Here is a 27988-nt window from a genome sequence, read left to right as displayed (position 1 = left end):
TATATTGTACTTGGTCAGTCAAGGTTTCAGATGCTGTAATTTCAGCTAAGGAATGACCTGTTTTTGGAGCAGGTTAACATTTTTGGTGCCGATGTTGGTAGAGGTCTCATTTCCAAGTATAACTATAAGCCCTATGTTGACCAAACTTGCATGGATGACACACTACCGTATCAGGCTTGCATCTAGATTTTAATGGATATAAATAACACTCACTTAAAATACCGGTTTGTTTGAACAAATAATTTTAAAATTTAGAATTAAAAAAAATCTCAAAAAGACCATATACAAATCATGACAAGGCCAGCTAGTTTTAATTGTAACGGGGACCGTTACAGATGTTACCCAGACGCTCCCCAAATCCCTTTTTGTGCCTTATTCCTGTAAGACTTTTTTTATTTGCTCAGTATCAAAGGAAATCATTTAAGAATAAAAAAGTAACAATGATGTCAACTAAATCTCATATCTAACTTTTGCAAGCGCGCGCACGTTCATACATATGCTAAATGATTACGGCATGTTGGCTAAACGATTAACATATTTTTATATAACGAGAATAAAAAAAAAATTAAACAAATATAAATGTTTACAAGCATTTTTTCAAATATAATATTCATTTTGCGCATGCGCATTCGTTTTGAAGTTGACTCGTCGCTTTATTTGAATCTTTTTCTTTTGTAGAATTATATGGATTTTAAAGAAGTCAAACTAAAGACTGCTTTGTATACTTTATACACTTCGCTAAAGTCTGTTGCACTCGCGCATTTTCATCCTATATAAAGTGTTTTTGAGTTTTATTTATAAATAATTTATGTTCGTTTGAACTGGTGAATTTAGAACATAAAACAGATAAGTAACAAATCGCATGAAGTATGTAAGCTAACACACTATCCATGGTTAGGCTATATTTGTTAACAACTTCATTCTATATAGTGATCACTGAATTCTTATCATCATTAAATTCCTATTATAAATGTGAGATCCCTATTACTTCAATTTAGCTGTCATTAGCCTGCATTGGTTTAAAAGTTGATAATACTCAGTCATAGGTGCTTGGTTTCAGGATGGGGTATTTTGTGCAAATAAAAACTTTCACCTTGGGCATTATTTTTGAACATTTAGTACGAAGGCCTTCATTGTTTTCCTTGTGACAAGTCTTTCCTTTATAAATTCAAAGTTTTGACATTTTCATCCTGGAGTTAGACCTATACTTTTGGAAAAATTTAACCTTGACCATAATACTGAACAGTTGGTGCTAAGGCTTTTTAATACTTCATATTGACAGGACCATCCCTTGGGTACATTTATATTGACCCGTTGACCCTGCTGTTTGACCCACATTTTAAAACTATAACCTTGGTCATAACTTCTGAATGGTTAATGTTTTGGCCTTTGTATTTCACAGGTTTATTCACCGAGACAAGTCCTTTGTTTGAGTAACAACATTTTTTATCTCTTGACCATAGAGATTGAGTTGCATTTGAGAAACTTTAACCTTCACAGCTGTCATACAGGGTCATGTTTCACAAACTCTGTTTTACTCTGATAATTTGAACCTCTACCACAGTTTTTTTTTCATCATTTAGGAATGTTACCTCTATCCCACTTCACTAAGAAGGTATACATAACAATCCATATGTCATATGTTATTAATGTATTTTTTTTTCAAATGCATGAGCATAACTGCTTGGAGTAGAACAGAGTGCAGTGTGCATCATTCACACTTCAAACATACCATATTTTTATTCACTGCACAACTATAGTTTTCCCTTTTTCCCATAAAAATCTCTTATTCTACTGAGTATGAAATGTGATGAAAGCTAGAAAACAGTCATACATGTACAGTGTACCAGTACCTTCAAAACAAGAAAACTGAGACAAATTTATATAAAACTGTATCACTTTATTTTGTATGCCATATATTTTGATTTTGAACATTGGATCCTTGTATCATTATGTCATTCTGGAAATGGAAATGATTTTCTATGAACTGCATAAAAATATGAAGTCTTATTACACATATTATTTGTTAATGGTTCCTGTAGTATAAGGATGGACTTCATTTCAGAATCTATGTCAACATATTCAAGCACTTATGTAACCACAAACAGTTACCATGGATACTAACTAACAAAGCAAGTTTACAACTGGAGGAGAAGAATCACTGAGACAGAGCTGTAAAATGTTCATAGCCATGGAATTCAGCACAATTAGTCGTATAATAATATATATATCTTGTTACACCCTGTGTACAAATTTGTTAAAGCATACATATATACATTATATTTAACAATACAATTTAATAAATAACAAGTTTAGGCAAGCTATACACTTAAAACAGGCAAATTCAGGAATGGGTTCTGAACAATGAAAAACTTGGAAAAAGCATTGTTATAATTAGATTTAGCCATATCCCCCCACAATATGTCTTATATACTATATAAAGAATTGATATGAAGGACTGTACAATGTATGCGAGACTGAACAAATATCTGATATTGTAAGTATACATGTTTATATATATAAAGATCCTTTAATGTGCACTCTTACAATAAATTCATATACTTGCTTTTAGAAATGAATATTTACAACAGTTCATCATTTTTTTAAGCATACTGCTACGTAAAACAAATAAAATACAGAAATTATATGTATGTATATGCTTTCTCTAAATTGTTTCTCTATCAAATCACATGAAATTATGTCATAATTACCCCCACATTGGATTATATAGCAGTACCATAACTTCTAATTAAACACATGACATTAAAGGAAACCATGGTTTTTGTAAAGAATTTTTAAAAACTTTTTTGAAAAAAGCCTATTTTCATGAATAAAAGAAAATTTATCACAGGTTAAATTTGGGACACGAGAATTCATTCTGCTGTCCTTATTGCATATATGTCTTTGTAAAGCATTAGGATTTGTCATCACTTCTTGGCACTTTTCTGTTTGTTCATGCTAGTTAACATCATACTGATGTATGATGTCAGAAGATCATCCATCTTGTACCCCTGAAAAATAGTGATAAGCACATACAGCATATTTGTAAATCAAGGCAGCATCAACATCGACCCTGATGCAAATTATGTCACTTCCATTTTGCACATGGCACAACCCACAAACAAACGCATACATGACTATATCCCCTTAAACTGTGTTTCAAGGGGAGAACTAAAGTGGAGTATGTTGTCTAACATATGCAAGAAGTGTAGATATGTTTTCTCCACAGCAAAGACCTGTAGTGCAGACACAATGATCTGCCTAAGAGCAACATTACATAAATAAATCACTACTGACTATTCTGAAGATTCACTATAGCCATATTTGGTTCCTTTGCAGTTAAACTACAACCAAGTTTAGTTGCAGTCTGTTTTTACTACACCCATGTTTAAGTACTCTGGACTTTCATTATAACCATGTTTTAGCTAACATAGGTCAAAGTATTGCTTACCAGAGAAGTTTCACACAGTAGTTTACTTCCGCGTACAAGGTTACCAATCGTCATGTGGAAATACGTGTTACCACTGCTCCAGTTGGAGATCTTTGTGAATGGGTGTGTCGCAAGTATGTCCTAAACAGAAAGAAGTGCACATAAAAACCTGAGGCTTAAAAACTTTTCCTCTCTGATTTATAGTAAAATTAACCAAGATCAAATTGCTAGAAGCTAGTAATTTCACTAGAGTTAGGTGAATTAATAATTAGATTACCTTTGTACTTGGGTGTATCAAGTTAACACCATGTTTGTTGATTGCTATCAGCAGGATTTCTGGGTAATTAGGCTCCGTTGTCTGCTTGACCTCAAAGAAAGCTGATCCAAAGGTCGGCCATTTATAGATGACCCTCAGGAATTCGACCTTGGCCTCCTCTGCTGACATGCCACCAATTTTATTGATGTATGCAATGATGTGCTGGAATGGACAACAAAAATCCCTTATAAAAGTAGTCCACTTTACAATTTACTGATGAAGCAACACTCTGTATACAGTAACACTCACTCTCTTCCAGTCGTCAGGGGAATAAGCCTTTATCAGGTCACTTGGTACAAGCTCACGCAGCATTCGACTGAAAGCAAATCCAATAGTATAATTCCCTCATCTATTACATTCAAAATAAATTAAAAGTCAGACATCTTGCAAATTAACAGTCAAATACTGTAAATCACTTTTTATTAGCGAGAACTTTTTCGCGTTAATACGCGAGAAGGTATGCTCGCGGATATTTCATTAGAATTCCTTAGTATTACATAGAGAAATGACCACAATTCATGGAAATTTTGTCTCGGTAATAAAGGGTCAATGACTATCTCGCGAAAATAAGGTGTCGCAAAAATTAAGTGATCTACAGTATTGTATAATTTTGAAAAGTTTGTTATTGAACATAATATTTAATTTAGCAGTCTTTAATAAATCCATAGACAGAAGTAACTACAGTTTGCATAAATACCTATTTAGATAATCTATAGAACAAATAAAAGATCCAGAGCTACCACTTACGGGATGTTTGCAAGGTTGGCTTTGTTTTCACCAAACTTGACGCGATAGATAAGAGCAGCCAGCTGGGCAGCCTCCTCCTTACTACATTTGTGGTAACCTCGTAGTAGTTTGGGTAACTCCTAAATCACATATTGAAATATTTGTAAAATACTTTTCCTACAGGTGAAAAAGAGCATAAAGCTTCCTGAATTAATTAAACCTTGAATTATAATCAAGGTCACTTTAACTGAACATGATTCCATGCACTTCTAGAGATGTTGTCAATTTGTAAAATTTTCTGACCTAGAACCTCTCCAATACAAGAAACATTATAACAGTGGATTAGAGATACTGAATCTAAGAGCTGGCCCTACCTGATGATAATGGAATATCTGATCAGCATGGGGGTCTTTTCCAGGCACTGTGTTTGTCCATAATTTCTTCATGAAAAAGACCTGATAGGTGAAGGATGGAACACTCCCTGCAATTTTAACCAAATTATTACTCCAAAATGACAAAAAGATAACATAGGCAAATTAGAAACTTAACAACATTGTATAGTGCAATTTTATAGTAGTGGAGATTTTCAGTAACTACAGAAAGAAAAATATACACAATGTTATGTAAAACCAATATGAAAGACAAATAAGAATAAATAAATTATTATAACAGCAAGAAGATCCAGATCAGGTGAGACTGAGAGGTCGGCGTCATCAGATTATCAGCAGTTACCGGTACATTCTTAGGAGCTGCTGATGTGGGCCTGTCAACTCAATGTGATCTGGCTCTTCAGATCAAGTTACTATTATAATGATAAATTTTATCATATACCCCTCCATTATAAACAGATTTTGCAGTCAATAAAAACTTTTTGTAACAAAGAATACTTAAAAGAATTTTTTTTCATATACAAAAAAATGTGTATTTTATGTGCAATGTCATTGAAAATAGAATAATATTATATGTTTGAATAGTACCCACCATCTCGTGTAGGCCTGGCCTTTCTGATCCAGTCTGTGAGATGTCTGACAAAGTCGAAGAAGAAATCCCCCTCTGGAACACTAATCACTGAGAAAGAAAATTAAATCCAGAGATGATAAAATATTTATATCTATATTATAAGACCCAATGCTACATTTCAAAATTAAATATTCCTTCATTGAAATTTTAAGGAATTGACAGAATAAAAGCCCTTGTTCTCACCTTTGTCAGCAATCTTTACAAAAAGACTGAATCCCTCTGAGGACTTTAACAGCAGTTTACTGGCAATGTTAAGACAGAAATCCTTGGCCCTCGTGCTGGACTCCACTTCAAATGCCTACAAAATGAAAACACAGTCAGTCAAAACTATGTCACGTCTTCTCCTTCATGTCTAAGAACCCCAATCAATTAAAGAACCAACTTTAAATATTTAAGGAAATATCCATTCATTTGAAAATGTACACATAGCTTTAATCTTTCCAATATTTTTCAAGTTAACAATGTAGAAAAGTGTGCAGCAGCAAATTGATTGGTCAGCCCACCAGAATTAAGCCAATCAGACTTAAGCATCTGTGATGCTAACTAACCTTATATACCGATTGTCAAATTAAGATTCCTCTAACAACTTGACAAATATCTTATATACTAAATGTGTGATATAGTTAAGTCTTAGAACCAGTTTACACTGTTTAGTCCCTGTGCTTTATTTATACCTCGTCAGTGTCGTCGGGGAAGTAGACTTTGTGGAGGATCTGGGTCGTCTTGTGTTGGATGGCCTCCACCTCCACCTGGTGTGGGGGGTACTTCCTCGTCCCATTTCTGAAACCAAACACAAATATCTAGTTGATCTAACTATATCAAGATACTTCTGAAATTTAATAGAATGAGTTTCTTCAGAGACACAAGCTTGAATAAAAAATAAAACAATATCAAATCTTACAGTACAGAACGAAAAATTATGTACCAATGTTGACCTACTCACTTACTGTGCAGAAAGAATGATATACTTCATGGATCTATTTACTTGCTGTACATAACTTTTTTTTTGGTACAAACTGACAAATATTCTGAAGGGCACTGTCTCTGCCCAGACTGAAGCTCTATGTTTACCTACCTGAGAGTCTTTTGCATTCTGTTGACACAGTCCGTGGCTATCTGGTTCCTCTTGGATCGTAAGAACTGCATCACTTCTTTAAGGAGGTTGGTGCTGGGAGTGAAGCACCCTGTAGCTAGCCACATCAACTCCCAGCCTCTTCTCTCACTTGTGCTGCAACAGCCATCATTAAACATTCACAACACAAGGTTTATATTAACTCTTAATTCAAGTGAAATAACATTATTTTCAAAATAAAAATGAAAGAACAGTCAAAATATAAGTGGAGCAGTGAGAAATACTAAGAAAAAAGCGCCAGACACTCACTCATTCCTGTTGTCAGTTAGCTGTTTGATAATCTGGCAGTAAATCTCGTCTCTAAGAATCTCCTGGAAAAGACAATCAACAACATATAAATCCATGAGAGAAACTGGAAGGAAACTTTTTCTTTTATTGCACAATAGACCCCGCTCCCCTTGATGTTAATGAGAAACAAAAAATCTTACACTTCTGAGTGGTGGTTCAAATATTTGATCTGTGAGTTCGTTGGCTGTTCTTCCTCTCCGAGATGGGTGATCCCCCATATATTTCAGAATAGGTAGCAAATGTTAAGGAACAAAATGTACAGAGGTCTCTTGGCGTTATATGTTTAGAAATGAAGATTTTCTGTTTAAATTCTAAATTGTAGACAACCCTGAGGGTGAGAAAACTTTAATAGATGCCAAAAAAAAAATACTGATTAATAAATTAGTCTGAATGGTTCTGTTAAAAGGATATCCAAAAATGCCATGCATGCTTCTGAACTCATTTCTTCACGCCCAAGAAGTTTTTTCAGCAATGGCTGTTTCAGTGGTTCTTTGGAATACCTCCACAGTTCATCAGGTCTTTTTCGCCTTGCTGTGGACAAGGTCTTACTTAACGTACGTTTTGGAGGAGGTCTGAAAGTCCAAACTTACTAGTTCTTATCCTTGTTCTGCTGTTGCAAGAAACTGACATAGAGGGTAATGACATCACACTAAACATTCACGTTATGAGATTAATAGAATCATTTATTACTACGAGTGTGGGATAGTGAAATTCCACTGAGGGGACAAGATTCACAGTCTAGGACGAGGCTTTGCCGAGTCCTAGACCGTAAATCTTGGCCCCGAGGTGGAATTTCACTATTCCCACACGAGTATGTGATGAATGATTATTTTTCTCGCATTATTTTATCCAAAATAACGGCCTGTCAATGACATCGCCATAGGGCTAAAAATATATTCTTTTAATTTTCCATCTAATTAAAAATCTAAATACACCATCGGAGAGAGTGTATCTTAATTAATATGGTTTACACGTAGTGTAAACTAATAAAATGAATTTCAGTCCATGTTAATTAATTAAAGAGTGTTAAGAAAGTTCATTCCACATTTTTCTTTTATTTTCGAAAAGAAATACGATGATAAGATAGTTACAATTTATGATATTTCATGTTTACGTAGTCCATTCTTGCTACTAATAAGGTTTTAACTGCCTTTTGTTGAATCAACAAGTGGAGGGTAGGTATTACAACAGATGATGTCTGTGCAGAACAAATAGGGATTACGCATATTTGTAACATGTATTAAACACACAGGTCAACACATCCTTTTAAATATTATGCAAAACTTATATAGTCGGTGAAAAATTTCAAAATTACAAACCTATTCTTTTGAAAAGTAATCAATCGTTCTTATAACTACGCTCATCAGCTTGCCTGATGCAAGATAAGTTATGGAGAACAAAATTAACTTATCCTTAATTTTCACCCAAAATGACCAGCATTTCTATCATTCGGGAGCTTTAAAGATGTTATATACATTTTATATTTTCATATGGAAGAAAAAGCCTATGCTAGAAATGAATTGCTATAAATTTATAGCACATTGTTATTATTTTGTCATACAAAAAAAATTTATCTCTTTAATTAAGCACTACTTTTAAATTTTTGAAAATATTTTATCATGGAACGAACTTTCTTAACACCCCTTAGATAGATTAAAACTGGGAATAAAAAACTTATCTATCCGATAGCGTAAACATTCATTCTAGAAGAAATCTTCCGCGATCTAAATATAGTGCCATTTAAAAAGTGAAAATACAATATTTTGAATGAAAATAAGTTTATTTTAATAAGTTAAATGACAACATTTTAATAATATGTGATATTTTTTAACATTATTACAATTTCTTTATATCATGACGGAATGTTTACTTTATCGTTCGCGGCGTAGTAATACACAGTGTACGACAGAAAAATCTCACACTGCTGTCTCACACCGGACAAGTCAATCTAACACTGGTAATTATGCGAGAATAAACTGTGTCTTGATACTAATGCCCTGTGCACATGATGACTTTAACTCGCAGTAAATAAATGCGAAGTAAACTAATGCAAATCAAACTAATGCAAATTAAACTGCGTTCACACAACAGCTAATGTGAAGTAAACTAATGTAAATTAAATTTTACTTCTACAGTCAGGTGTCAGTAAGGCTATTATGACGTCATTTGCAAATCACGTCACCTTATGCAGAAACAGATGCATCTGACATAATGTCACAGAGTCTGTAAACACATTTTAGTGATTAACACAATTTTACTTAGTTTTTCACTCAAAAATAGCACAAGTACTTGAAGGTGACCGCCGACATGTGGTATTTGACTTAATTTTGCCATTACGCATGCCTCAAAATTTAATTCGAATTAGCTTCGCTTAGCGTTCACACGGAGCTTATGCGAAGTAATTTAATGTGCAGAAAACTAATTCGAATTAAACAAATTCGCATAAAATTCTCCGTGTGAATGCTAAGCAAAGCTAATTTGCAGTAACTTTACATTTAATTCAAATTAAACTCTCTGTGTGAACAGGGCATAAGGTTCTTCAAACTCTAAATCCTCTGCTTGAATTACGTAACTGAATAATTAAATTGTATTTGAATTAGATACCTGAATAATTAACTGTGTGCTTTAATTAATTACCTGGATAATCAACTGTGCTTTAATCAATTACCTGAAGAATTAATTGTGTACTTTAATTATCTGAACAATTAATTGTATACTTTCATTAACTACCTGAACAGTTAACTGTGTGTTTGAGTTAACTACCTGAACAGTTAACTGTGTGTTTGAGTTACCTGAAGTGGTCCAGTGCGTACTCCTCCAGGGTGTAGGTTTTCTCAGCCGTCATGTCCTCGGGGACCTCCTGATGGGTGGGGGCCAGGGTCTGGTCACCCGACTGGACAAACAGGTTCTACAGAACAACACAAAAATCAACTGAGCAAACAGGTTCTACAGATCAACACAAAAATCAACTGCACAAGCAGGTTCTACAGAACAACACAAAAATCAACTGCACAAACAGGTTCTACAGAACAACACAAAAATCAATGTTGTCTTTGACTGAGGTCCAGTTTCTAAGTAATGTTTGAAATGTCTCCCTTCATTTCTTGTGAAATTTATATTTTTACTTGAAATAAATCCTTAAAGCATGCACCATATAACAATAAAATCAGTTTACTTTCCTCTTCCAAATTTAAATTTAGTGAACTACAAATAATTGTGAAATTTAATACTGTATTAAATCAAATTATTTGCAGTTGACTACATTTTTATACTACATGTATTTGTCTATATCCCTTAGATTCATGTATATGTCCCAATGGCTCCTGTGACTTACCAGTATTTCTTGTGGTGGTCGTGTAATGGTAGGAAGAACATAGACACATTCTGCTGGAAAGTCACCCTTCTTCTTGGTACGTACGCACTCGCCAATACACCAGCCTGAGTTCATCACAGTCTCACCATTCTGTTGATCCAGAACAATGAGATCTCCCTTACTGAAGGAGAGGAAAGAGGAACCTTCTCCTACAAAAAAAAAAAGTAGCTCAAAATGACTTCACCGAAGACTACAAATCAGCTCAGAATGATTTCACTGAAGGATAGGAAAGAGGAAAACTCTCCTACAAAACAAATCCGCTCAGAATGAAATCAAGTTCAGAGACGATTTCAATGAGAATCACTGATTATATCTTACCTGGGGAGGAGTAATCTTGTAAAGCTATCACATATTTGGAGCGTTTTTTCAGACCCTCCAGGAACGTCACCACTAGGTCCCTGATGTCCTCAGCGTTAGGGGAGGTAAACGTGTACTCATCTCCCTTAACTGTGGCAAGAGTAAAGCTTTGGCCATGCATTTTTCCAGTTCTGAAAGTTGACAAATTATAAGTTAGGTAACATCAAATCAACTTTTCATTCACTTTGCTAAACATTTCTGAACTGACTTAAAAGGTAAAACATCTAGTGAATCAACAAAAATTAATAAATTATCTCATAAAATGGATAAAAAAGATCAAATTTATAAACATTCTAATGATTTTCAAATAAGATCAGTTTCCATTATCCCACACTTGATGGGAACCAAGATTAAACTTTGAGACATCAAGGTATTGATGATTAATACATAAATAAAAGGTGGTTGGGCCAGCAAAATGACTTTGTTGACACATCCCTGGTGTAGGAGATATTGCAGTTCAATCAATTTTATACGCTTGGTAAAGTAACAAAATATTAATACTATGAACAGTTTCTAATGGAAGGCAGGCAAATAAAAAATATGCTGATGATACAAGATAATCAACCATCCATTCTCAAGTCATCATTGGCAAATTCAATCATTTCAATGGTGTGCACATACAATCTGTCCTTCATATGTCAAATGCAGAATTTTTCCATTTACCTTATTAAGTCAGGGCGAGGAACTTGTGGTGGTTGTGCCCAGTAGACAGTTCCACAACAGCCCCTGATCCTACTCTGTAAGAACAAGTCCTATAAAACCCTGCTGGTTTACTTACCTACTACTGGATACTGCTGTGATTTCTGGGAAGGATAACTCCAGGAGAACCTGTTCCTGGTCGTCCACTACATACACACCAGTCCAATTCACAGCAATAATCACATCATTCTTTGGCAAACTAGGTCCAGCAAATTTGTATGCTTCATAAAAACGAGAAAACAGTAGCGGCCACTTGTATTTGGCATAACTAACAATATCCTCTTTCACTTTTTGGGCTCTGACTTTTTCATTAGTAAAGTACGGTATCTTCATTTTGTTTAATATTGTTGAGAGCCAGAAGTCCATGGCGTTTGGTCGATTTAAAGCATGGTCTGGAATGTACGAAGGCAGCAATGACTGCAAACGCTCAGGGGAGGGGCTAGTGCCATACTCAATATAATACTGCTGGGCAGCAATCATACCCAAGTCATCCTCCTATGCAAAAAATTCAAAGAAAACGATTCTTAATGGAAAGACATCTGACCTGTTGAGTGCATGTCATTTTAAAAGTTGGTGCTAAAAAATATTGCAAAAAAAAAAAAATCATAGAAGGGCAAAAAAAAACAAACAAAACAAGATTGGATTTGCCTGTTATTCTTTAGCGTACCTTATCACATCTATATTCACCAAACTTGATGCCCCGTACAACCTGCTGGTAAATGAGATTGGTAGCAGTGGGGTCCTCTTGAGGATCATGCCAAGGGGCAAAAATTTCTTTCCTAAAGAAAAGCCTCCAGGGGGCATTCCTCTCTTGGGCCCCCTGTTCTTTGGCATACTGCTCACACTGTGAGATTGCATCCATTACGTGGTCCCCTCCACTGCCTAGGGACGACACCTGAAAGAGACCAGCCATTGTCCCTGTTACTCAGACACAGATCAGAATCAAGGTCACAATTTATATTAATTTTCAAATTCAACTAACCTTGTCAAATAATGCGATGTACAGAGAAAATCCAAACTGATCACGTAGGCCGATTTTTTCTGACAACTGTTGACAGAGCTCCCTGGCTGTTGTGGCAGAATCAGCCAGCAGTGTCTTTGTGTTTCCATCCATGAAAGTGATGGGAAGCATGAGAGGTTTCTTAGATTTGGTGGCCTGTAATTCCAGCCAGCTAGGGGGTTGATTTCGGGTTCCATTAGCGAATGTCCTCCGTAATCTTTCCTCGCAGTATGGAGCGTAGCCTGGGGGTCCTTCATGGATGAAGTTCCTCAGGTATTTTATGAACTGCATGATTAAAATATTGTATAAATATTTGTCCTTGTCTGTCTGACATCTTCCTTTCATTTACAAAATGAACCTGAATGTGAGTTGCATATGGTAATGTTAAACTAACATATAGATCATATATGAACACCTAAAAGAATTTTGTATCTCGAACAAAAATTTATGTGCTATGATCTGAAGCAAAAACTGACAGATCATTTCTATAGACTGAAGATTATGATTTTTTTTTTATCTACAAGTAAATTCAAACTCAAAGCAGAATGACCCCGACCTTGTCCGTGGGAGCAAAACATCCGACACAGAGAGACAGAAGGATCCAGCCGCGAGCGTGACTGCTCTTAGTGGGGTTCTGGGTCAGCTGTTTACAGATCTGGCAGTAGATCTCATCTCTGTTAAAAAGGAGTTAACACAGGTCAGTTAATAAACTGTATCACACACTGAGTAACAGAGAAAATCTAACTTCATCTAAAGCTGTCTTGTTCACATGCAACTTTTCTCTGTAGCCACTTATTTATAATTGGTGTTTATCATGTCATACAAGTACATCTGAATAACACATATAACAACACAAAACAAACAAACACAAGTAAATATAGACAGATAGTTTCCTCACCGTAGGTCGGGTCTGAGGATGCCGTGTCCTATGATGAAGTGAAGCTTCTCCAGGTTTGAGGAGGGGCGGTCCTCGAGGAGGGCGTTACTTCCTGTGGAGGAGAAGCTGCTGTCCAGCTCCTGCTGTAGTTTGCGGGTCACCTCCTCTGTCAGTTTGGACTTCTTCTTCAGGGTGAGGGACACCAGCTTCTTCCTCACGCTTCTCTTACCAGAGCCACGAATCCCAGGAATCGGCTCTTTTTCCTACAATAATCAGTTAATTCTTTGAAGACTTTTTTCACATAAATAAAATTTCACTGAAATATACAGTGTATAAAAAAGAAAATGGAATAAAGATTATCAAAGATTTACAGTGAATGTCTACTTACAAGAAAATAAATACTTTTAATAATAGTTCTCAAGATTGAACATGTTGCACAATACAAATATGATTGAGGAACATGAAATGTAATTTTCTGAGGATTTACTTTTTTGCACTGGAATTGAAACATGTCAAAAGCTACAGCAAAACAAAGAAAGCTGTTTGAACTTTAATCTCAGTGAGGCATCTATCAAAATGATGATCTAAAGACCATTTTAAAACCCGTGAACCTTACAATATCGATTCCCATTCTCATGGCTTCCTCCAGATCTTTTTTGTTAAATTTTCGTCCCAGTGTGGAATAGATCTTCGTCATTACTGGTGTTGTATCCTGAAAAAGCCAAGCACAAACTGAAGGCTTTTTAATTCTAGTGAAACTATCAATATAAAAATTTGCTTGTAATTGACATCAGTAATCAGAAGAACCCAGCAAAGGACAGCAGATCCTTATAATCATAACTATTTATACTTATTCCTTGCCATATTGTGTATTCAATTTTAAGAAGCCACAATATTTCATAAATACTGAATTTCACATAAATTCTGCTAAAATTTTCACAAACACCCTTCATAATTAAAAAATAAAAACAACTTGTTAGATTTTTTTGAGGATCAGCTGATTCCAGTACAATAGAATTACCCTTGTTTCAGCTGTAGCTGTGTGGTATTTGGGTTCTGGTAAATCTCCCATAAATCTTAGAATTGTGATCCAGACAGCCAAGGCAGCCTGAAATAAGGTACACAAGAAGATATGAGAAGTCAGATCTCTGTGTCTATCTCTAATTTGTACTATGACAATAAAAAGTGTTTTAGATCAACACTGAAATTAGAAAGTTATCATTAATACATACAAATTTTATTTCCCTGTAAAAATGAATGACAACACATGACAGATAATATTGATAATTAGTATAAATCCTATATCTAACCAGTTTGTCACCATCACTGGCCAGGGGAAGCAATGGTTCTCGAAGGACTCTGCGAATGTAAGTGTGTGAGGCGTTATTCTTGAAATACATGGCTGCGAACTTGGAGAACTTGTACTCTGATAAATCCTCCTCATCGTCTGGGAGAGGAATGGCCATCTCATCTAAATCAAGACCGTTCTCCGATATCATCTTCCTTCGTTTCTCCTCCAGGTCCTAAAATTACAACCATAGGTTAATACAGATAAACAGGACGGACTGCAACTTCATTATTTCAAACTCATGGACATGTTGGAGTTATATGACAGTCTTATTATTTTCAAAACATGACATTTAACAGCAAATATGAGATATTTCACAGGAAAAAGACAAACTACATATGAACTTACCATGAAGGGATAAGGTGCATCTCCCTGTTGTTCATTCCCTTCATCATCAAATATATTAAAAATTTCTTCCACCTGAAACCAATCCAATACAAATTCTAATTTCATTGTGCAACATTTCCAGGACTCTTTCATTCAGTGTTGTTTAAATCTATCTTAAGTAAAAATACATTAAAAAAAAACTAGAACTGTCCAAACGGGACAAAATACCCCCCGCTGGGTTTTTCAGAAGTAAGTTTTTCCATAATAAAAATATGTATCAAACACCAAATATGAAATTTTTATTCCAGTGACCTTGAACTTCCCCAGATAATCTTGGGTCAAGGTCATGACACACCCTTGGGTCATGGGCAATCTTTCAGTGAAATGAGAACCTACCAAGTTTATCCATAAGAAAGATATGGACCGGACACGAATTATGATAAGTGACCTTGAACTACCCCAAATGACCTTGGGTCAAGGTCATGACACACCCTTGGGTCAAGGTCATGACACACCCTTGGGTCATGGGCAATCTTTCAGTGAAATGAGAACCTACCAAGTTTATCCATAAGAAAGATATGGGCAAACACGAATTTCCAGTGACCTTGAACTACCTCAAATGACCTTGGGTCAAGGTCATGACACACCCTTGGGTCATGGGCAATCTTTGTGTGAAATGAGAATCTACCAAGTTTATCCATAAGAAAGATATGTACTGGACACAAATTATGAAATTTTCTTCCAGTGACCTTGAACCTTCCCAAATGACCTTGGGTCAAGGTCATGACACATTCTTGGGTCATGGGCAATCTTTGTGTGAAATGAGAACCTACCAAGTTTATCCATAAGAAAGATATGGACCGGACAGGAATTATGAAAATTTTCTTCCAGTGACCTTGAACTTTCCAAATTGACCTTGGGTCAAGGTCATGACACATCCTTGGGTCATGGGCAATCTTTGTGTGAAATGAGAACCTACCAAGTTTATCTATAAAAGATATGTATCAAACATGATTTTTGAAAATTTTCTTCCAGTGACCTTGAACTTTCTAAAATGACCTTGGGTCAAGGTCATGACACACCCTTGGGTCATGGGCAATCTTTCAGTGAAATGAGAACCTACCAAGTTTATCAATAAGAAAGATATGGACCGGACACGAATTATGAAATTTTTCTTCGTGACCTTGAACTTCCCCAAATGACCTTGGGTCAAGGTCATGACACACCCTTAGGTCATGAGCAATCTTAGTGTGGAGTAGTAGATTCTAATGTCCCTCTGTAAGAAAGATATGGACCGGACACGATTGCACAGACAGACGGACAGACGGACAGACGGACGGACAGACGGACAGACGGACAGACGGACAAGGTGATTCCTATATACCCCCCCAAACTTCGTTTGCGGGGGGTATAAAAAGAAAGTAGACATTTTTTTTCCTATGTTTTCTTCTGAATACTGTAAATTAGATCTCCTTCCCATGCAATTAACCATTAAAAGATTTACAAAGAGGGAGACATTAATTGACAAAGTTTGCAAAAGAACAAACTGTATTTATCAAACACTGGAGGCCTCTCACCAGTTTGGAGTCGCTGACTGTCTCATTCTTCTTTCGCTCGGCCAGATCAATCTGTTCCCTCTTGTGCAGGATCTCTGACTTCTGTTTAAGTTCCTCTTCTGTAACTTCCTGTTCCATCTTCGCCAGTCGTTCCTGAATAAAAACCAAACATCAATTGAACAAATTTTAAATGATTTTTTCCTTTAAATAGTGCTAAATGAGGTCTATTTTGAACCTCTTTATCATATATTGAGGCATACTTGGGAGTATTTTTTAGATTAAACCATTGATCATCTTCTATGAAAAGCCTGATTTTGTTCATACCTTGTAAAGTCTCTCGGCCTCTTGTTTGGCTTTCTTTTCATTCATTTTCTTCTTCAGTCTGTGTTCTTCTTCAAGTCTAAGTCTTTCTGCTTCCTGGATTTTCTGATACTGTAAATATCATGTACAATAACCTCAGTAAATAAAGTAAATACCATGTACATAAACTTACTTTATAATACTCCCAACAACTACGTTCGCTATATTGATGCTTTCAAGTTTGAGATCTTTCATTTATAAACAATCAAAAATAGGGGTTTTTATACATGCAATGAACTTTGAGACTTGTCTGAAAGTAATGCAACAGCATTTATAAACAGTCCCATGCCCAAGTGACTGGTGGATATTCCACTCAGTAATTGCTTCTTTAGGCAATAACTTAAAATTATTGATTAAGCTGGAGACTTTTTGGCTATATCTATCAACAAAAGCTTCTAGAAGTGAATATAGATGGGAAGTCTTTTTAGGAGAGGTTCTTAGCAATAAAGATCATCCTGGATTCATTTCTCTGACTACTCAGAAGTGTGTTGTCAAGGAGACCTGACTTGACTACCACTTTATTTTGTATCTAACCTCTATCTTCTGTCTCCTGTACTTCTTTTTGGCTATCAGAGTTCTGATGCAGGCCTGGAGTTTGACGATCGACGTCATTCTCTTGGATGCCCACTGTCTTACTAAAAAGCCTCGGCAGTACCTCTACAGAAAAGAAAGACATACAATTTATATGCTAGCACATTACCTCTGGTACAAATTCGAGCAAACTACACATAAATATCTCTGTTTACAGTAACAGTATTTAACTCAAATAAACCCTTGCTCTATACCATGACTAGGAACATGACTTCCGTACCTGGAGGTTGGTCATGAGACTCCTGACAGCGTTGAACCTGGCGGTCAGAATCCTGGACCTGATGATGGCCTGCAGTCGCTGGTAACCCTTCTTAATCTGTAAAACAGTAACAACTGACTATTAGTTAATTTACTTAACAGTTTTAGATTGTGTTCAAAAATTGAGAATAAAACATGAAATCCTAGTATGTTAACTGATGAGGAGTCATTAATGATGTCCCTTACCACTAAGAACCTCTTTCTGGCGATATATGCCCTCCATGCGGTCTGCATTGTTATACAGCTGTCCTTCATCTTTAAGAAGCGTCGTCGACAATGCCAGGCGCGGATCGTCTTTTGGAGGATTAGAATCTTCTTTGTCAACTCCTTCTCTCGACATTGCTCCAAATAAACGTCTTGTGCATCCTGAAAATGTGTAATATTATTACCGGTATAAGAAATTAAAACAATACATAAACTGCACTGATATCATTCAGATGTTTCATTTTTTTTTAAGAATTAAGACAATGTACATGAGAATATTTTTCTATTACCCATAGACAATGGATGAGGCATTTAAGTTATCATAAAATACCATTCTATAGGGAACATGCAATGATTTCCAGTGAAGCGCTTTGGAAAGATTTGATAAAACAGACAGGTATTAATTACCTTGAGAAACACTTTAGTTTTTCCTATCTGGTAATCGCCACCACACGGTGGAGCAGCACCAAACACAGTGGAGCAGATTTTATTTGAGGCGGCCCTACAGTCTTCCTTATGAGACGGTCCTATCCCTGGGGCCAAGATTCTATAGCGATCCACAAAGTCTGTAAACTTGTGTCGGATTGGATAACCTGCACGTCGGATTCGGATCGTCTCCATCATTCCCGAGTATCTTAGCTGTTTACAGCATAGTGACCTGTCAAATTCCTAAAATACAATTAAATAATAAGTCACAATATTTGAAGTGGCAATAGCTATTACATTTTTGTGAGTTTACAGTACCTCTTATAGCAGATAAGTGATAACTACACAATAAATAGACAGATAAATCCAGACTTGATTTACCAGAGGTCTTTTGTACTCGTTAGGTTTGACACATCTGACAAAGAATGGCTGACAGGCTCCCAGGGTCTTCATTAGCAGCTCCAGAGATTTCTTAAACTGTGATCCCAGGGTGGGGGCTCTCTTCTTCGTGTCCAATCCCTGTAATGGAGTTAGGTACAATACAGCTCACTTCTTGTCTTAGGGTTGTTGTAATTTTGTTGTAATTTTAAAAACTTGTTTTTTTAATATACATGTATTATAAATTATAACAATACTGGTATCAAAATATTTTTTCAAATAAAATTCCAGATATTAATCGAAATGAAAAGGCTTAAAATATGTAAGAATAGCAAAAATATTTGTCATGAATTTTCCAAACTAGGACTGATATATGTGTAGTTTTCTCCCATTGTTGCTACGTTCTTCAATCCTATACAATGATCTTTTTTTGTCTTCTAACATGTTTTCAGAAAACCTAGTGATTTCTGTTAACCAACTTTTATTTGTGTGCGAGAAATTTTCGCGAGGTTCCCAAGAGCCCCCTCATCGCAAATATTTCTCGTCACGAACAGTCTATAAAGTCTATATACCTCATAACAACATGCAGATCCAAAATAGGCTTGACTGTAAAAATTAATTGTCACGAACTAGTTTATCTCCAGTTAAATAAAGTCATCACGATAAAAAAAGTTGGTTTACAGTACTTTATTGTTACTGTGACCTGAGCAGCATTTGACTGGTTACATCAATGTGATTTGCATTATATTGAATCCAACTTCGTTTACAAATGAACCTTGCTGTATGGAGAATCTAGTTCACAACATATTAACATTGAAGGTATCATGAGTGATATATAGTAATTCTTTACCATGTTTATGTCCTGTGTAAACAGGTTGACCAGGAACTTGTTGGAGGAGGCCTGTATAAGTCCCAGTAAATCTGGACTAAAGGTGTCTCGGTTCTTCTCCAGAAAACCTGTATTATTACAAAAAGATATCATCAAAACTAGCCTATAATCTATCAATATCCAGCACAAAAATACAAAATCATATTGGTAATCAAAGGAAACTGAAACATGTAAATGCCTGACTTAATTGTCTTAACTAATAAGAGAACTGTATTGTTACTTTAACCATCAATAACTAAATTGTGTGGTTACCTTTATGGTCAATTAACAAAAGGTAATTACCTTTACAGTCATAGAACACGACACCAGCAAAGTGATTGAGACCAAACTGTAGGTTGATGTCAGACTTAGGCTGTAGATAATTCTTGTTACTCCTATGGTTGTTGTTGAATTTGTCCAACATACTGCGATCTGTTCCCTATTGAAAGAAAAATCATATTTTAACATTACTTCAACTAAATGCCTCAATCATTAGGCCATTAGTTAGAAGTGAATAAATTTTGAAAATTAATTCCAAAATGCCTGCAACAAAGTTCATTCTTATTCCTCTAATATTAAACATGTGTAAGGTTTAAGATAATTTCCATAAATATCTTTAAAATCTTACTTACTTAGTAATTTAATATCATAAATTCATTGGTTAAATTAAAAGGTATCACATTAAAAATAGCATTTATGAGGCAATAAATATAGGCAAGGAATGAAAATAATGGATTTAACACTTAACAAAACCATAAATGGTAAATATATTTTAAAATTTCAAGATGTAGAAATATTAGTTGTTATAATTGATTGATAAAACATGCATATCCTCAACCTATGTCCCTGATGGAAATGAAAATATCCACAACATCATGCAAACGAGCATGAAGTACCATTTGTATAAACAACTGATACTAAAAATAAAGCTGCTTACATGTAAAAAGAAAATGTTGAATAATGAGAATGTTATTGTTCAAATGTATGCACATACATACATGTACATTCAATGTTTTGATAATTAAGGAAAGCTGTACAAATTTTTGCTTAGCTCATTAAAATTTAGTGTTTTATGAATATTTACCTCTAGATTTCGATTCAAAACAAACACAAGTAGATGTAGTAAAAAGTAAACATTTACATGTATAATAAAAAAATAATGATACTTAAAAAATAAAGAATTTAAAAATAATAATAATAAAAATTTGCTTGAAAAATTTAAAAATAAAAGATAAACAAATGAAAAAAGAATATACATGTATCTAATTCTGCTTGTACAGCAACTGCAGGGGTTTCAACAAAGAACAATTTGGAGTATTTTCATCTTGCTTTAAAACTTTCATCAACTGTCAGAAGAAACTGCTAAGATATATTGGAATTCATTTGTCTAACTGCTAAGATACATGTATATTGGAATTCATTTGTAACCACATCCACCAGTGGTAAATATTCAGTTATTCAGGCCCATAGGAAGCAATCTCAGTTCTGGGGAGGCTGGGGGTTAAAGGGTCACAAGAATAAAATAACTATGTTGTCTTTAGTATTTTATATATCGGCAAAATTATCCCCTCTCCCCCAGTTCCTATGTATGTTTCTATACTTGCACAGGTTTCCTCTGGAACTTTTGTCTTTTTACACTATATATTCAAACAATCAAAGCTGATTTGTACCTTTGGAAACTTGCTTTCTTCATCTACCAGTGAAATCAGGTTCATAGGCCGGGCTCCGATTAAATCTAGTGTGTCTTGGTTGTCCACAAACTCAATGTGCTTCCAGTTGATTCCTTCATTGTCATACTCTTCCTAAATAAAACAGAATGAACTCAATAATATGTAACCTCCATAAAACAGAATGAACTCAATATGTAACCTCCATTACAACAATAATACAGAACCTCCAATTAACTCAATATGATACATTTTGCGTGACAAAGTATAGTGTACTCATAAGTCAACAAATGTAATTTTTTCAACAATAATCATTATAATAGATAAAGAACTTGATGAATAAATAAAGATTAAAAGGTTTATTTGCCAAAAATAATGAAACGAAGAATACAAACCTGCTCTAACTTGAAAATGTGTTGAACAAAAAACTGCTGAAGATTTTCATTTGCATAATTGATGCAGAGCTGTTCAAAACTATAAAAAAAAGTTTCATTAATGAACCCATTCAGTATTTTATTCTTTTGAAACTGTATGAAAAATACACAAGATATAAATACACATAATTGAATATAATTGCTTCTCCACATAAAAGAGGAAAGTAACTTTCAATGAACATTTTATTATCTATGTCTCAGAATCTATTAAAAAAAGCCTTTCTATGTCTAGAACAAAGACCACACCAATTCACAGGACAGGTGTGGAAGATTGGAAGATAATTTAATAAAAATACCTATTCACATCAAAGCTCTCAAAACCAAAGATGTCCAAAACTCCTATTGAAGTCCTAAACTGGTTAGCCTTTGCTGGTTTGTAGATAGCAACGTTAATTTTATTTACAATCCAAATAAACATGCGACCATAGATTCCTTTGACAAAAGCGTCTCGTACATCCCCTGCGTTGTCTTTCCCCATGGTAACGGTGACACTCTCGCCCCGCGTCACAATGGTACGGGTTGTCAGGACATCTATCAAGTCCTGAGCTCTCACCTGTTCATAAATCAAAGACTGTGAACACTGTGAAGAAATTTTGCTTCCTTTTACTTTACATGTATATATGGATAGATGTAGGTATTACTTATCTCTCAATAATGGTGTATATTTGAAAAAGAAAGTCCTAAGAAGACACTGATTGGACCTGTAACAAGTTGCCAATTTTTATTTGACCTTTAACCTCTTTTGTGTAATCTTGAACTGCATTAAAATTGTCTCTTTAAGAGTCAGCTTACTTTGAGCAAAAATCAAACAAGCCACATCAACATACCTATAATCTTTTAGCTTTAAGCTCCCAAAAGAACACTGAAGGATGCAGGAGGTTGAAAATTTATGAAATTTGAACTTTGAGTGAATTTTCAATTTATTAATTTTTGAGTAGTCATGAGACCTGACACATTTTCTCTTTATCTGCTTAAGTTCAGTCATCGATATATATGTAAAGTAGGTAAAAACTCCTTATGCATTTTGTATTGAATAAATAGACAAATACAATCCCAGTGTGTTCTGAACAGGTTTCTGATATAGTGTACCAACTGACAAACTCTAAAAAGAGCATATTATATTTTTGCTTTGAAGGAAACAAAAATCTAAGTACTGTGGAAACAATGTTGATAAAATAATCTGCCAATGTTTTCAGGTGTATGATAACTGACCTCAAATAGGCGAGCTGTCTTGTTGATGTACTGAATGTCCTGGACTTCACTGGCCTCTATGTTGTCCATCTCTATAGCTATAAAAGGCAAAAAAGACACATGATCATCTCTATAGCTATAAATGGCAAAAAGACACATGATCATCTCTATAGCTACAATGGCAAAAAGACACATGATCATCTCTATAGCTATAAAAGGCAAAAAGACACATGATCATCTCTATAGCTACAATGGCAAAAAGACACATAATCATCTCTATAGCTATAAAAGGCAAAAAGACACATGATCATCTCTATATTAGCTACAATGGCAAAAAGACTATGATCATCTCTATAGCTATAAATGGCAAAAAGACACATTATCATCTCTATAGCTATAAATGGCAAAAAGACACGTGATCATCGGTCATTATGTAAGATAACAATAAAACTTGGGCAAATTGAAGAGAAATATGCCACTGACTAAAACCAACAACAAATTTTAGATATCAAAAAATATCTTTTAAAATGACTTAAGGTACTCTGCAATTTTCTTTTTAATTTCTCTTGTGGTAATAGAACTTAATTGGTTTACTGTAACTCTAGTTCAAATAAAAATACTACCATTGTATCTAATGTTTCCAACATGGAGAAGTGCAGCTAGAACTTTGAGAATATCCCACACTTCTGAATCCTTAAACAAAAGGACCTTCATGGCAGATCTAATGTCGGCAAACTCCTTCACATCATCCCGTCCCTCACAAGTTATGGATCCACCCTACAGAAGATACATGTAGGTCTCAGTCATTATCTCTGTGATTCAGCTGTCAGATTTTAGTAAAAAGCTAACTTACTTACAATTATGCAAGGAGTTTGTAAGGTACCAGTAACTTGTGGCATCTATTACCTCTAGTTATATTTTATCTGTGTGAGGTACCAGTAACTTGTGACATTTGTTACGTCTAGTTATATTTTACCTGTGTGAGGTACCAGTAACTTGTGGCATCTGTTACGTCTAGTTATATTTTACCTGTGTGAGGTACCAGTAACTTGTGGCATCTGTTACATCTAGTTTCTTCTTTTCTTCAGCTGTCATCCCAGCCAACATGCAGTAAAATATATGGTAATTCCTTTCGTCATGAGCTTGTGTAACTATTCGAGATTTTTCCAGAAGATATTGTTCAATTTTGGCCCCTTCTATAGATCCTTTCTGATTAAAGTGAATGTCTATATATTTTCCAAATCTACTGGAGTTGTCATTTCTGATGGTTTTGGCATTTCCAAAAGCTACAAAATAAATTCATGGTTTGTAAGTATTATCCAAATAGTTGCCGTGCTCAAAAACATAGATTAAAGATGTTCATGAAGTTAATCCTACAGTATATTTTAAATTACAGTTCAATATTTATATTTTTTCAAAATAGCAGACCCAGAAGAATGTACTCTTTTACAATATGGCCACAATGCCTGTGGTCCCCCCCCCCTTACATTAGACTTCTATTTCCCTCTGCTAATGGTGCTATAAGTATGGACGTACCTTCCATGATAGGGTTTGCCTCTAGGATCTGCTGTTCTATCCAGGAGTGTTGTCCTGAGACAGCTGCCAGGAACTGTAGGATCAGCTTAGTGCTCTCTGTTTTACCGGCCCCCGACTCACCACTAAAACAGAAGTAGTCAGTGTCACTTACAGTCAGGACAAGATAATCTTATAAATAATAAATACATGAAATTATCTATAATATATTATGAAGCATTGTTGAGGTCAATGAAGACAACTTTTGTGTTCTATGAAAGCCTATTAGTCCTATTAGCCAGGCAATTTATCATTAAACAGCAAACTAATTGCAATAATTTTTTTTTCATAAATAAACTCTACAATGCTCAAAATTTAATGTGGTAAAAAAAAAATTATTAACACTGTATGAAGGGAAATACTTCTTTTCTGCTAAATAAAGAAAAGAGTGCTATGAAAAGGGACATAACTCTTCTCATTAGTGTAAATGTTCAGTTTATCCCAACACAATATCAGTAATGTGTGTTTAAATCCAGACACTTTTTAATAAAAAATAATGTAAGCTAGCTTATACATGTAAAAGCACCATTGTTGACATTCTTACTACAATTAGCCTTGCTTTGTTTTATGGATATATATTATACAATTGATCTCTAAAGTTTTATTTTGCTATATTTAGCTAGTTATAAGGGGGTATATAATAAATTTATCATTATAACAGTAACTTGATCCGAAGAGCCGATTTACGTCTCGTTGACAGGCGCTTTGCATCTCGTAAAATCTGATGATCTGCGCCTCTCAACTTGACGTGATACGACCCTTCGGATCAAGTTACTTTTATAATAATATACATGTATATATACCAGTCCCTAAATTAATGTCAGTCATGTGGATTACCTTATTATAACACACTGATCATTGTTATAGCGCTGCATGTTGTAGTAGGCATTGTCCGCAATGGCAAATATATGTGGAGGTAATTCACCAATCTTTTTGTCTCTGTACAGTTGAATTTGCTCGGCAGTGTAGATGGGGAGGATTTGGTACGGATTGACGGCCACAAGAATTGAGCCAGTGTATGTCTACAGCAGAACAAGGAGGTTTGGGATTAGAAACTGAAGTTTGACAAAAATCTTTAAAAGATAAAAACCCACTATCAATTTATATTCAGAACAATAAGTTTAAGATATATGTTGTAAATGTAATAATCAAAATATTCTAAGTATTTTTTTCTCTCTCTCCAATTATAAAATCGAAAAGATTCTTGAAAATTTCTCTCAATTATTATTTTATTTTTGTAGAGGAAATTTCACATTTATATGTATAGATAACATTGGAATTTTTATCCCAATAAAATCTATTTTCAAAATCAGTTTTTCAGATGCTAAACATAAACAGCTAGGACATATCAGCATTGGAAAATACCGAATCAACAAATAGAGGTCCTATTCTTTAAAAAAAACTCAAACTTAAATTCTTTTTAATATTCTATAAAGAAAAGAGCTTTTTTTCCTAATAGATGTTGAAAATTAAAAATAATAAATTGTTACATAGATGAGGTTGTCCATGTATCGGATGAAGAGATTTCTAAGGATTCCGGACTCGTTGAGGTCCCCAAGCAGGATCATGTCTTCCACGCCCTCCACTGATGTCGTGTGCATGTGTCGCATCGGACGATTGAGATCGATCCAGTGTTCCTTCCCGTCATCATCCACCACGTTGATGCGGCTTTTGTCGTGAAGCTTCACACGGGCGCCAATGGACACGGAAAATTCTCCTTTGGTCGCTGGCTCAAGCCAAATATGATCTCCCTTAAACACAGAAATGACACTTTAATGAAATGAACATAATTGTATGCCAAGTCTGATTCAAGGAAATCACACAAAATAACAAGTTTATCAATTTATTCATTGCAGCTTTTTTATTCATTTATTTATAAGTCTCCATTATTTAAAGTGTACAAAACATAAATTTATTTATACTGTAAACCAACTTTTATTCGCGACGACTTTATTTCAACCGGGATTAAACTACATTTAAATTTTTTGATCTGTTCATATAGACATTATGGACTACGGCGAGAAATATTCGCGATAACAATGCCCTCGCGAACTTCGCGAAAATTTCTCGCACGCGAATAAAAGTTGGTTTACAGTAACTCTAGTTCACTTATTGATTAAAGCTTACAATACCTTTGTTAGGATCACCATGGTAACTTTTTGATGTCTAGGTGTCACTAAATTAGAAAGAACATTGTCAAGGTCAAGTGTGACTCTATGAATAAAGCAAAGCTTTTTTTTGGAAATCCCTGGCAAGATTCTTCACAATCCTTTGTATAATGTTACACTTATATAACATACTAAGATATAACAACCTTACAGGTACATAACACATGCATTGATTTTGTATCATATAGAACTGAAGAAATATGTGAATAAATTCACATCTTTAAAAAAATCAAATTATGAACAAAAAGAACTTTATTATCAACCTTTTTATTAAACTAGCTATATGTAACAATGACTGATGAATAATTTATACAATATCTCTAATTTTAAGGATTTCCCCAGTACATTTAATTGGCATAAGGGTAGTACTCCTTAGTGGAAACCAGAATACCCACAGAGCCAGTTTATTGGGCTTAGTGAGCAAGCACCTTGCACTATGGCATTATGTAACACTTGTCAATTCAAGGATTTAACTCTGACAGTATGAATTAGCACATCTCAGCAATATCACCCCACAAGAACACCTATACATTTTATATGTACATGAAGTAACTAAAATGAATTAAAACATAATCAGTCCAGCGCAGTGGTTTAGTAATGTTAATGTACGATTTCTGCTGATTATGATATACCCTAATATTTTTAACTGCATCCAAAATGAAATTCTCAATACCGACCTGAATTACTTGTTATGAAGGGCATATACCTATTTGATTTCCCCTTTGAAGTGACACATACATGTATAACATACCCAAGCTGTCTCCTTCCACTGTAACCACCCTTCCTGGAAGCTAAATCTTCAATTTATATCTTTAAGTCTAAATGAATTATAATTATAGCCTAATTTCAAGACTGAGAAAGGACCAAGGGGGAATGGCTTCTCTCCTATATTCATTGATTTTTACGATAGTGATTTGAAACATGCCATATAAAGGTACAAATAGGCCAATCTGAGAAAATATTCCATTGAACAATTCCAGGTGTACAAAGTAAAACTGTTTATTATGATTTTTTTCATCGACTATGTTAGATTGAAATATTCTCAGACATCTGTAATAATAACAAGTACGTAATAAGTCAAACAGTACAGTATATACCCAACGTGTTCAAAGGAATGTAGATTACGAACTATATTATCAAAACATTCGTATTTAATATACAATGGCATCAATGGCATAAAAGAGGCCTTATCTACCCGGATGCCAAATCCACCATAAAGTTCACCCTATTAATAATATATCAGCGATATAGGTTTACCTTAATTAATTTCAAAAAACGTATTATCTTGGAAATAGTTAGGATATTCCATTGTTAACATATATTCCACATTTTGTACGTTCTGTCAAGCTTCCAAAATGGACACACCCTTGAATTAAAACCTGTCTATACACTATACTTTTAGACGGCACACGTCACGTGACC

General features: G+C 34.8%; 1 protein-coding gene across 2 annotated transcripts; it reads right to left on the bottom strand.

Annotated features, from left to right (window-relative positions):
- Nucleotides 1-1879: 1879 nt before the first annotated feature.
- Nucleotides 1880-27988, bottom strand: LOC134228711 (myosin-VIIa-like). Of its 2 annotated transcripts, XM_062710390.1 has the most exons (45): nucleotides 27824-27988; nucleotides 26531-26574; nucleotides 25889-26149; nucleotides 25236-25420; nucleotides 24363-24484; nucleotides 23856-24112; nucleotides 23450-23603; nucleotides 22848-22924; nucleotides 21932-22188; nucleotides 21597-21675; nucleotides 21205-21336; nucleotides 19838-19973; nucleotides 19517-19623; nucleotides 18670-18807; nucleotides 18271-18531; nucleotides 17845-18024; nucleotides 17621-17716; nucleotides 17344-17466; nucleotides 16774-16881; nucleotides 16471-16602; nucleotides 14915-14986; nucleotides 14529-14741; nucleotides 14240-14326; nucleotides 13835-13930; nucleotides 13240-13481; nucleotides 12898-13015; nucleotides 12324-12626; nucleotides 12009-12236; nucleotides 11421-11836; nucleotides 10604-10773; nucleotides 10247-10434; nucleotides 9705-9820; nucleotides 7324-7484; nucleotides 7053-7144; nucleotides 6874-6935; nucleotides 6568-6720; nucleotides 6167-6272; nucleotides 5676-5790; nucleotides 5454-5540; nucleotides 4847-4953; nucleotides 4494-4612; nucleotides 3996-4062; nucleotides 3708-3908; nucleotides 3452-3571; nucleotides 1880-3011 (listed from the first exon to the last, which is right to left on the bottom strand). In XM_062710390.1, exons 2-45 carry the CDS (start codon nucleotides 26546-26548, stop codon nucleotides 2928-2930), a joined length of 6546 nt encoding a protein of 2181 aa, XP_062566374.1. In that variant the 5' UTR covers nucleotides 26549-26574; nucleotides 27824-27988; the 3' UTR covers nucleotides 1880-2927. The 2 variants fall into 2 exon arrangements, with proteins under 2 accessions (XP_062566374.1, XP_062566375.1); XM_062710391.1 differs by lacking the exons at nucleotides 23856-24112; nucleotides 24363-24484; nucleotides 25236-25420; ... (1 more) ...; nucleotides 26531-26574; nucleotides 27824-27988 and adding an exon at nucleotides 23803-23832.

This window comes from Saccostrea cucullata, unplaced genomic scaffold, assembly GCF_032062105.1.
Source record: "Saccostrea cucullata isolate Sc308-1 unplaced genomic scaffold, CSIRO_AGI_Scuc_v1 ctg54, whole genome shotgun sequence".
NCBI classification, from domain to species: domain Eukaryota; kingdom Metazoa; phylum Mollusca; class Bivalvia; order Ostreida; family Ostreidae; genus Saccostrea; species Saccostrea cuccullata.
Note: the sequence above shows the minus strand (reverse complement) of the source record. Positions and strands in the feature narration are given on the sequence as shown.

Coding starts and splice junctions, on each gene's coding strand:
- LOC134228711 (XM_062710390.1), bottom strand. Junction 16,882..17,343: donor ACAGGAGACAGAAGATAGAG/GTTAGATACAAA, acceptor TGATATTTACAG/TATCAGAAAATCCAGGAAGC. Junction 4,954..5,453: donor GGCCAGGCCTACACGAGATG/GTGGGTACTATT, acceptor TTAAAATTGCAG/GGAGTGTTCCATCCTTCACC.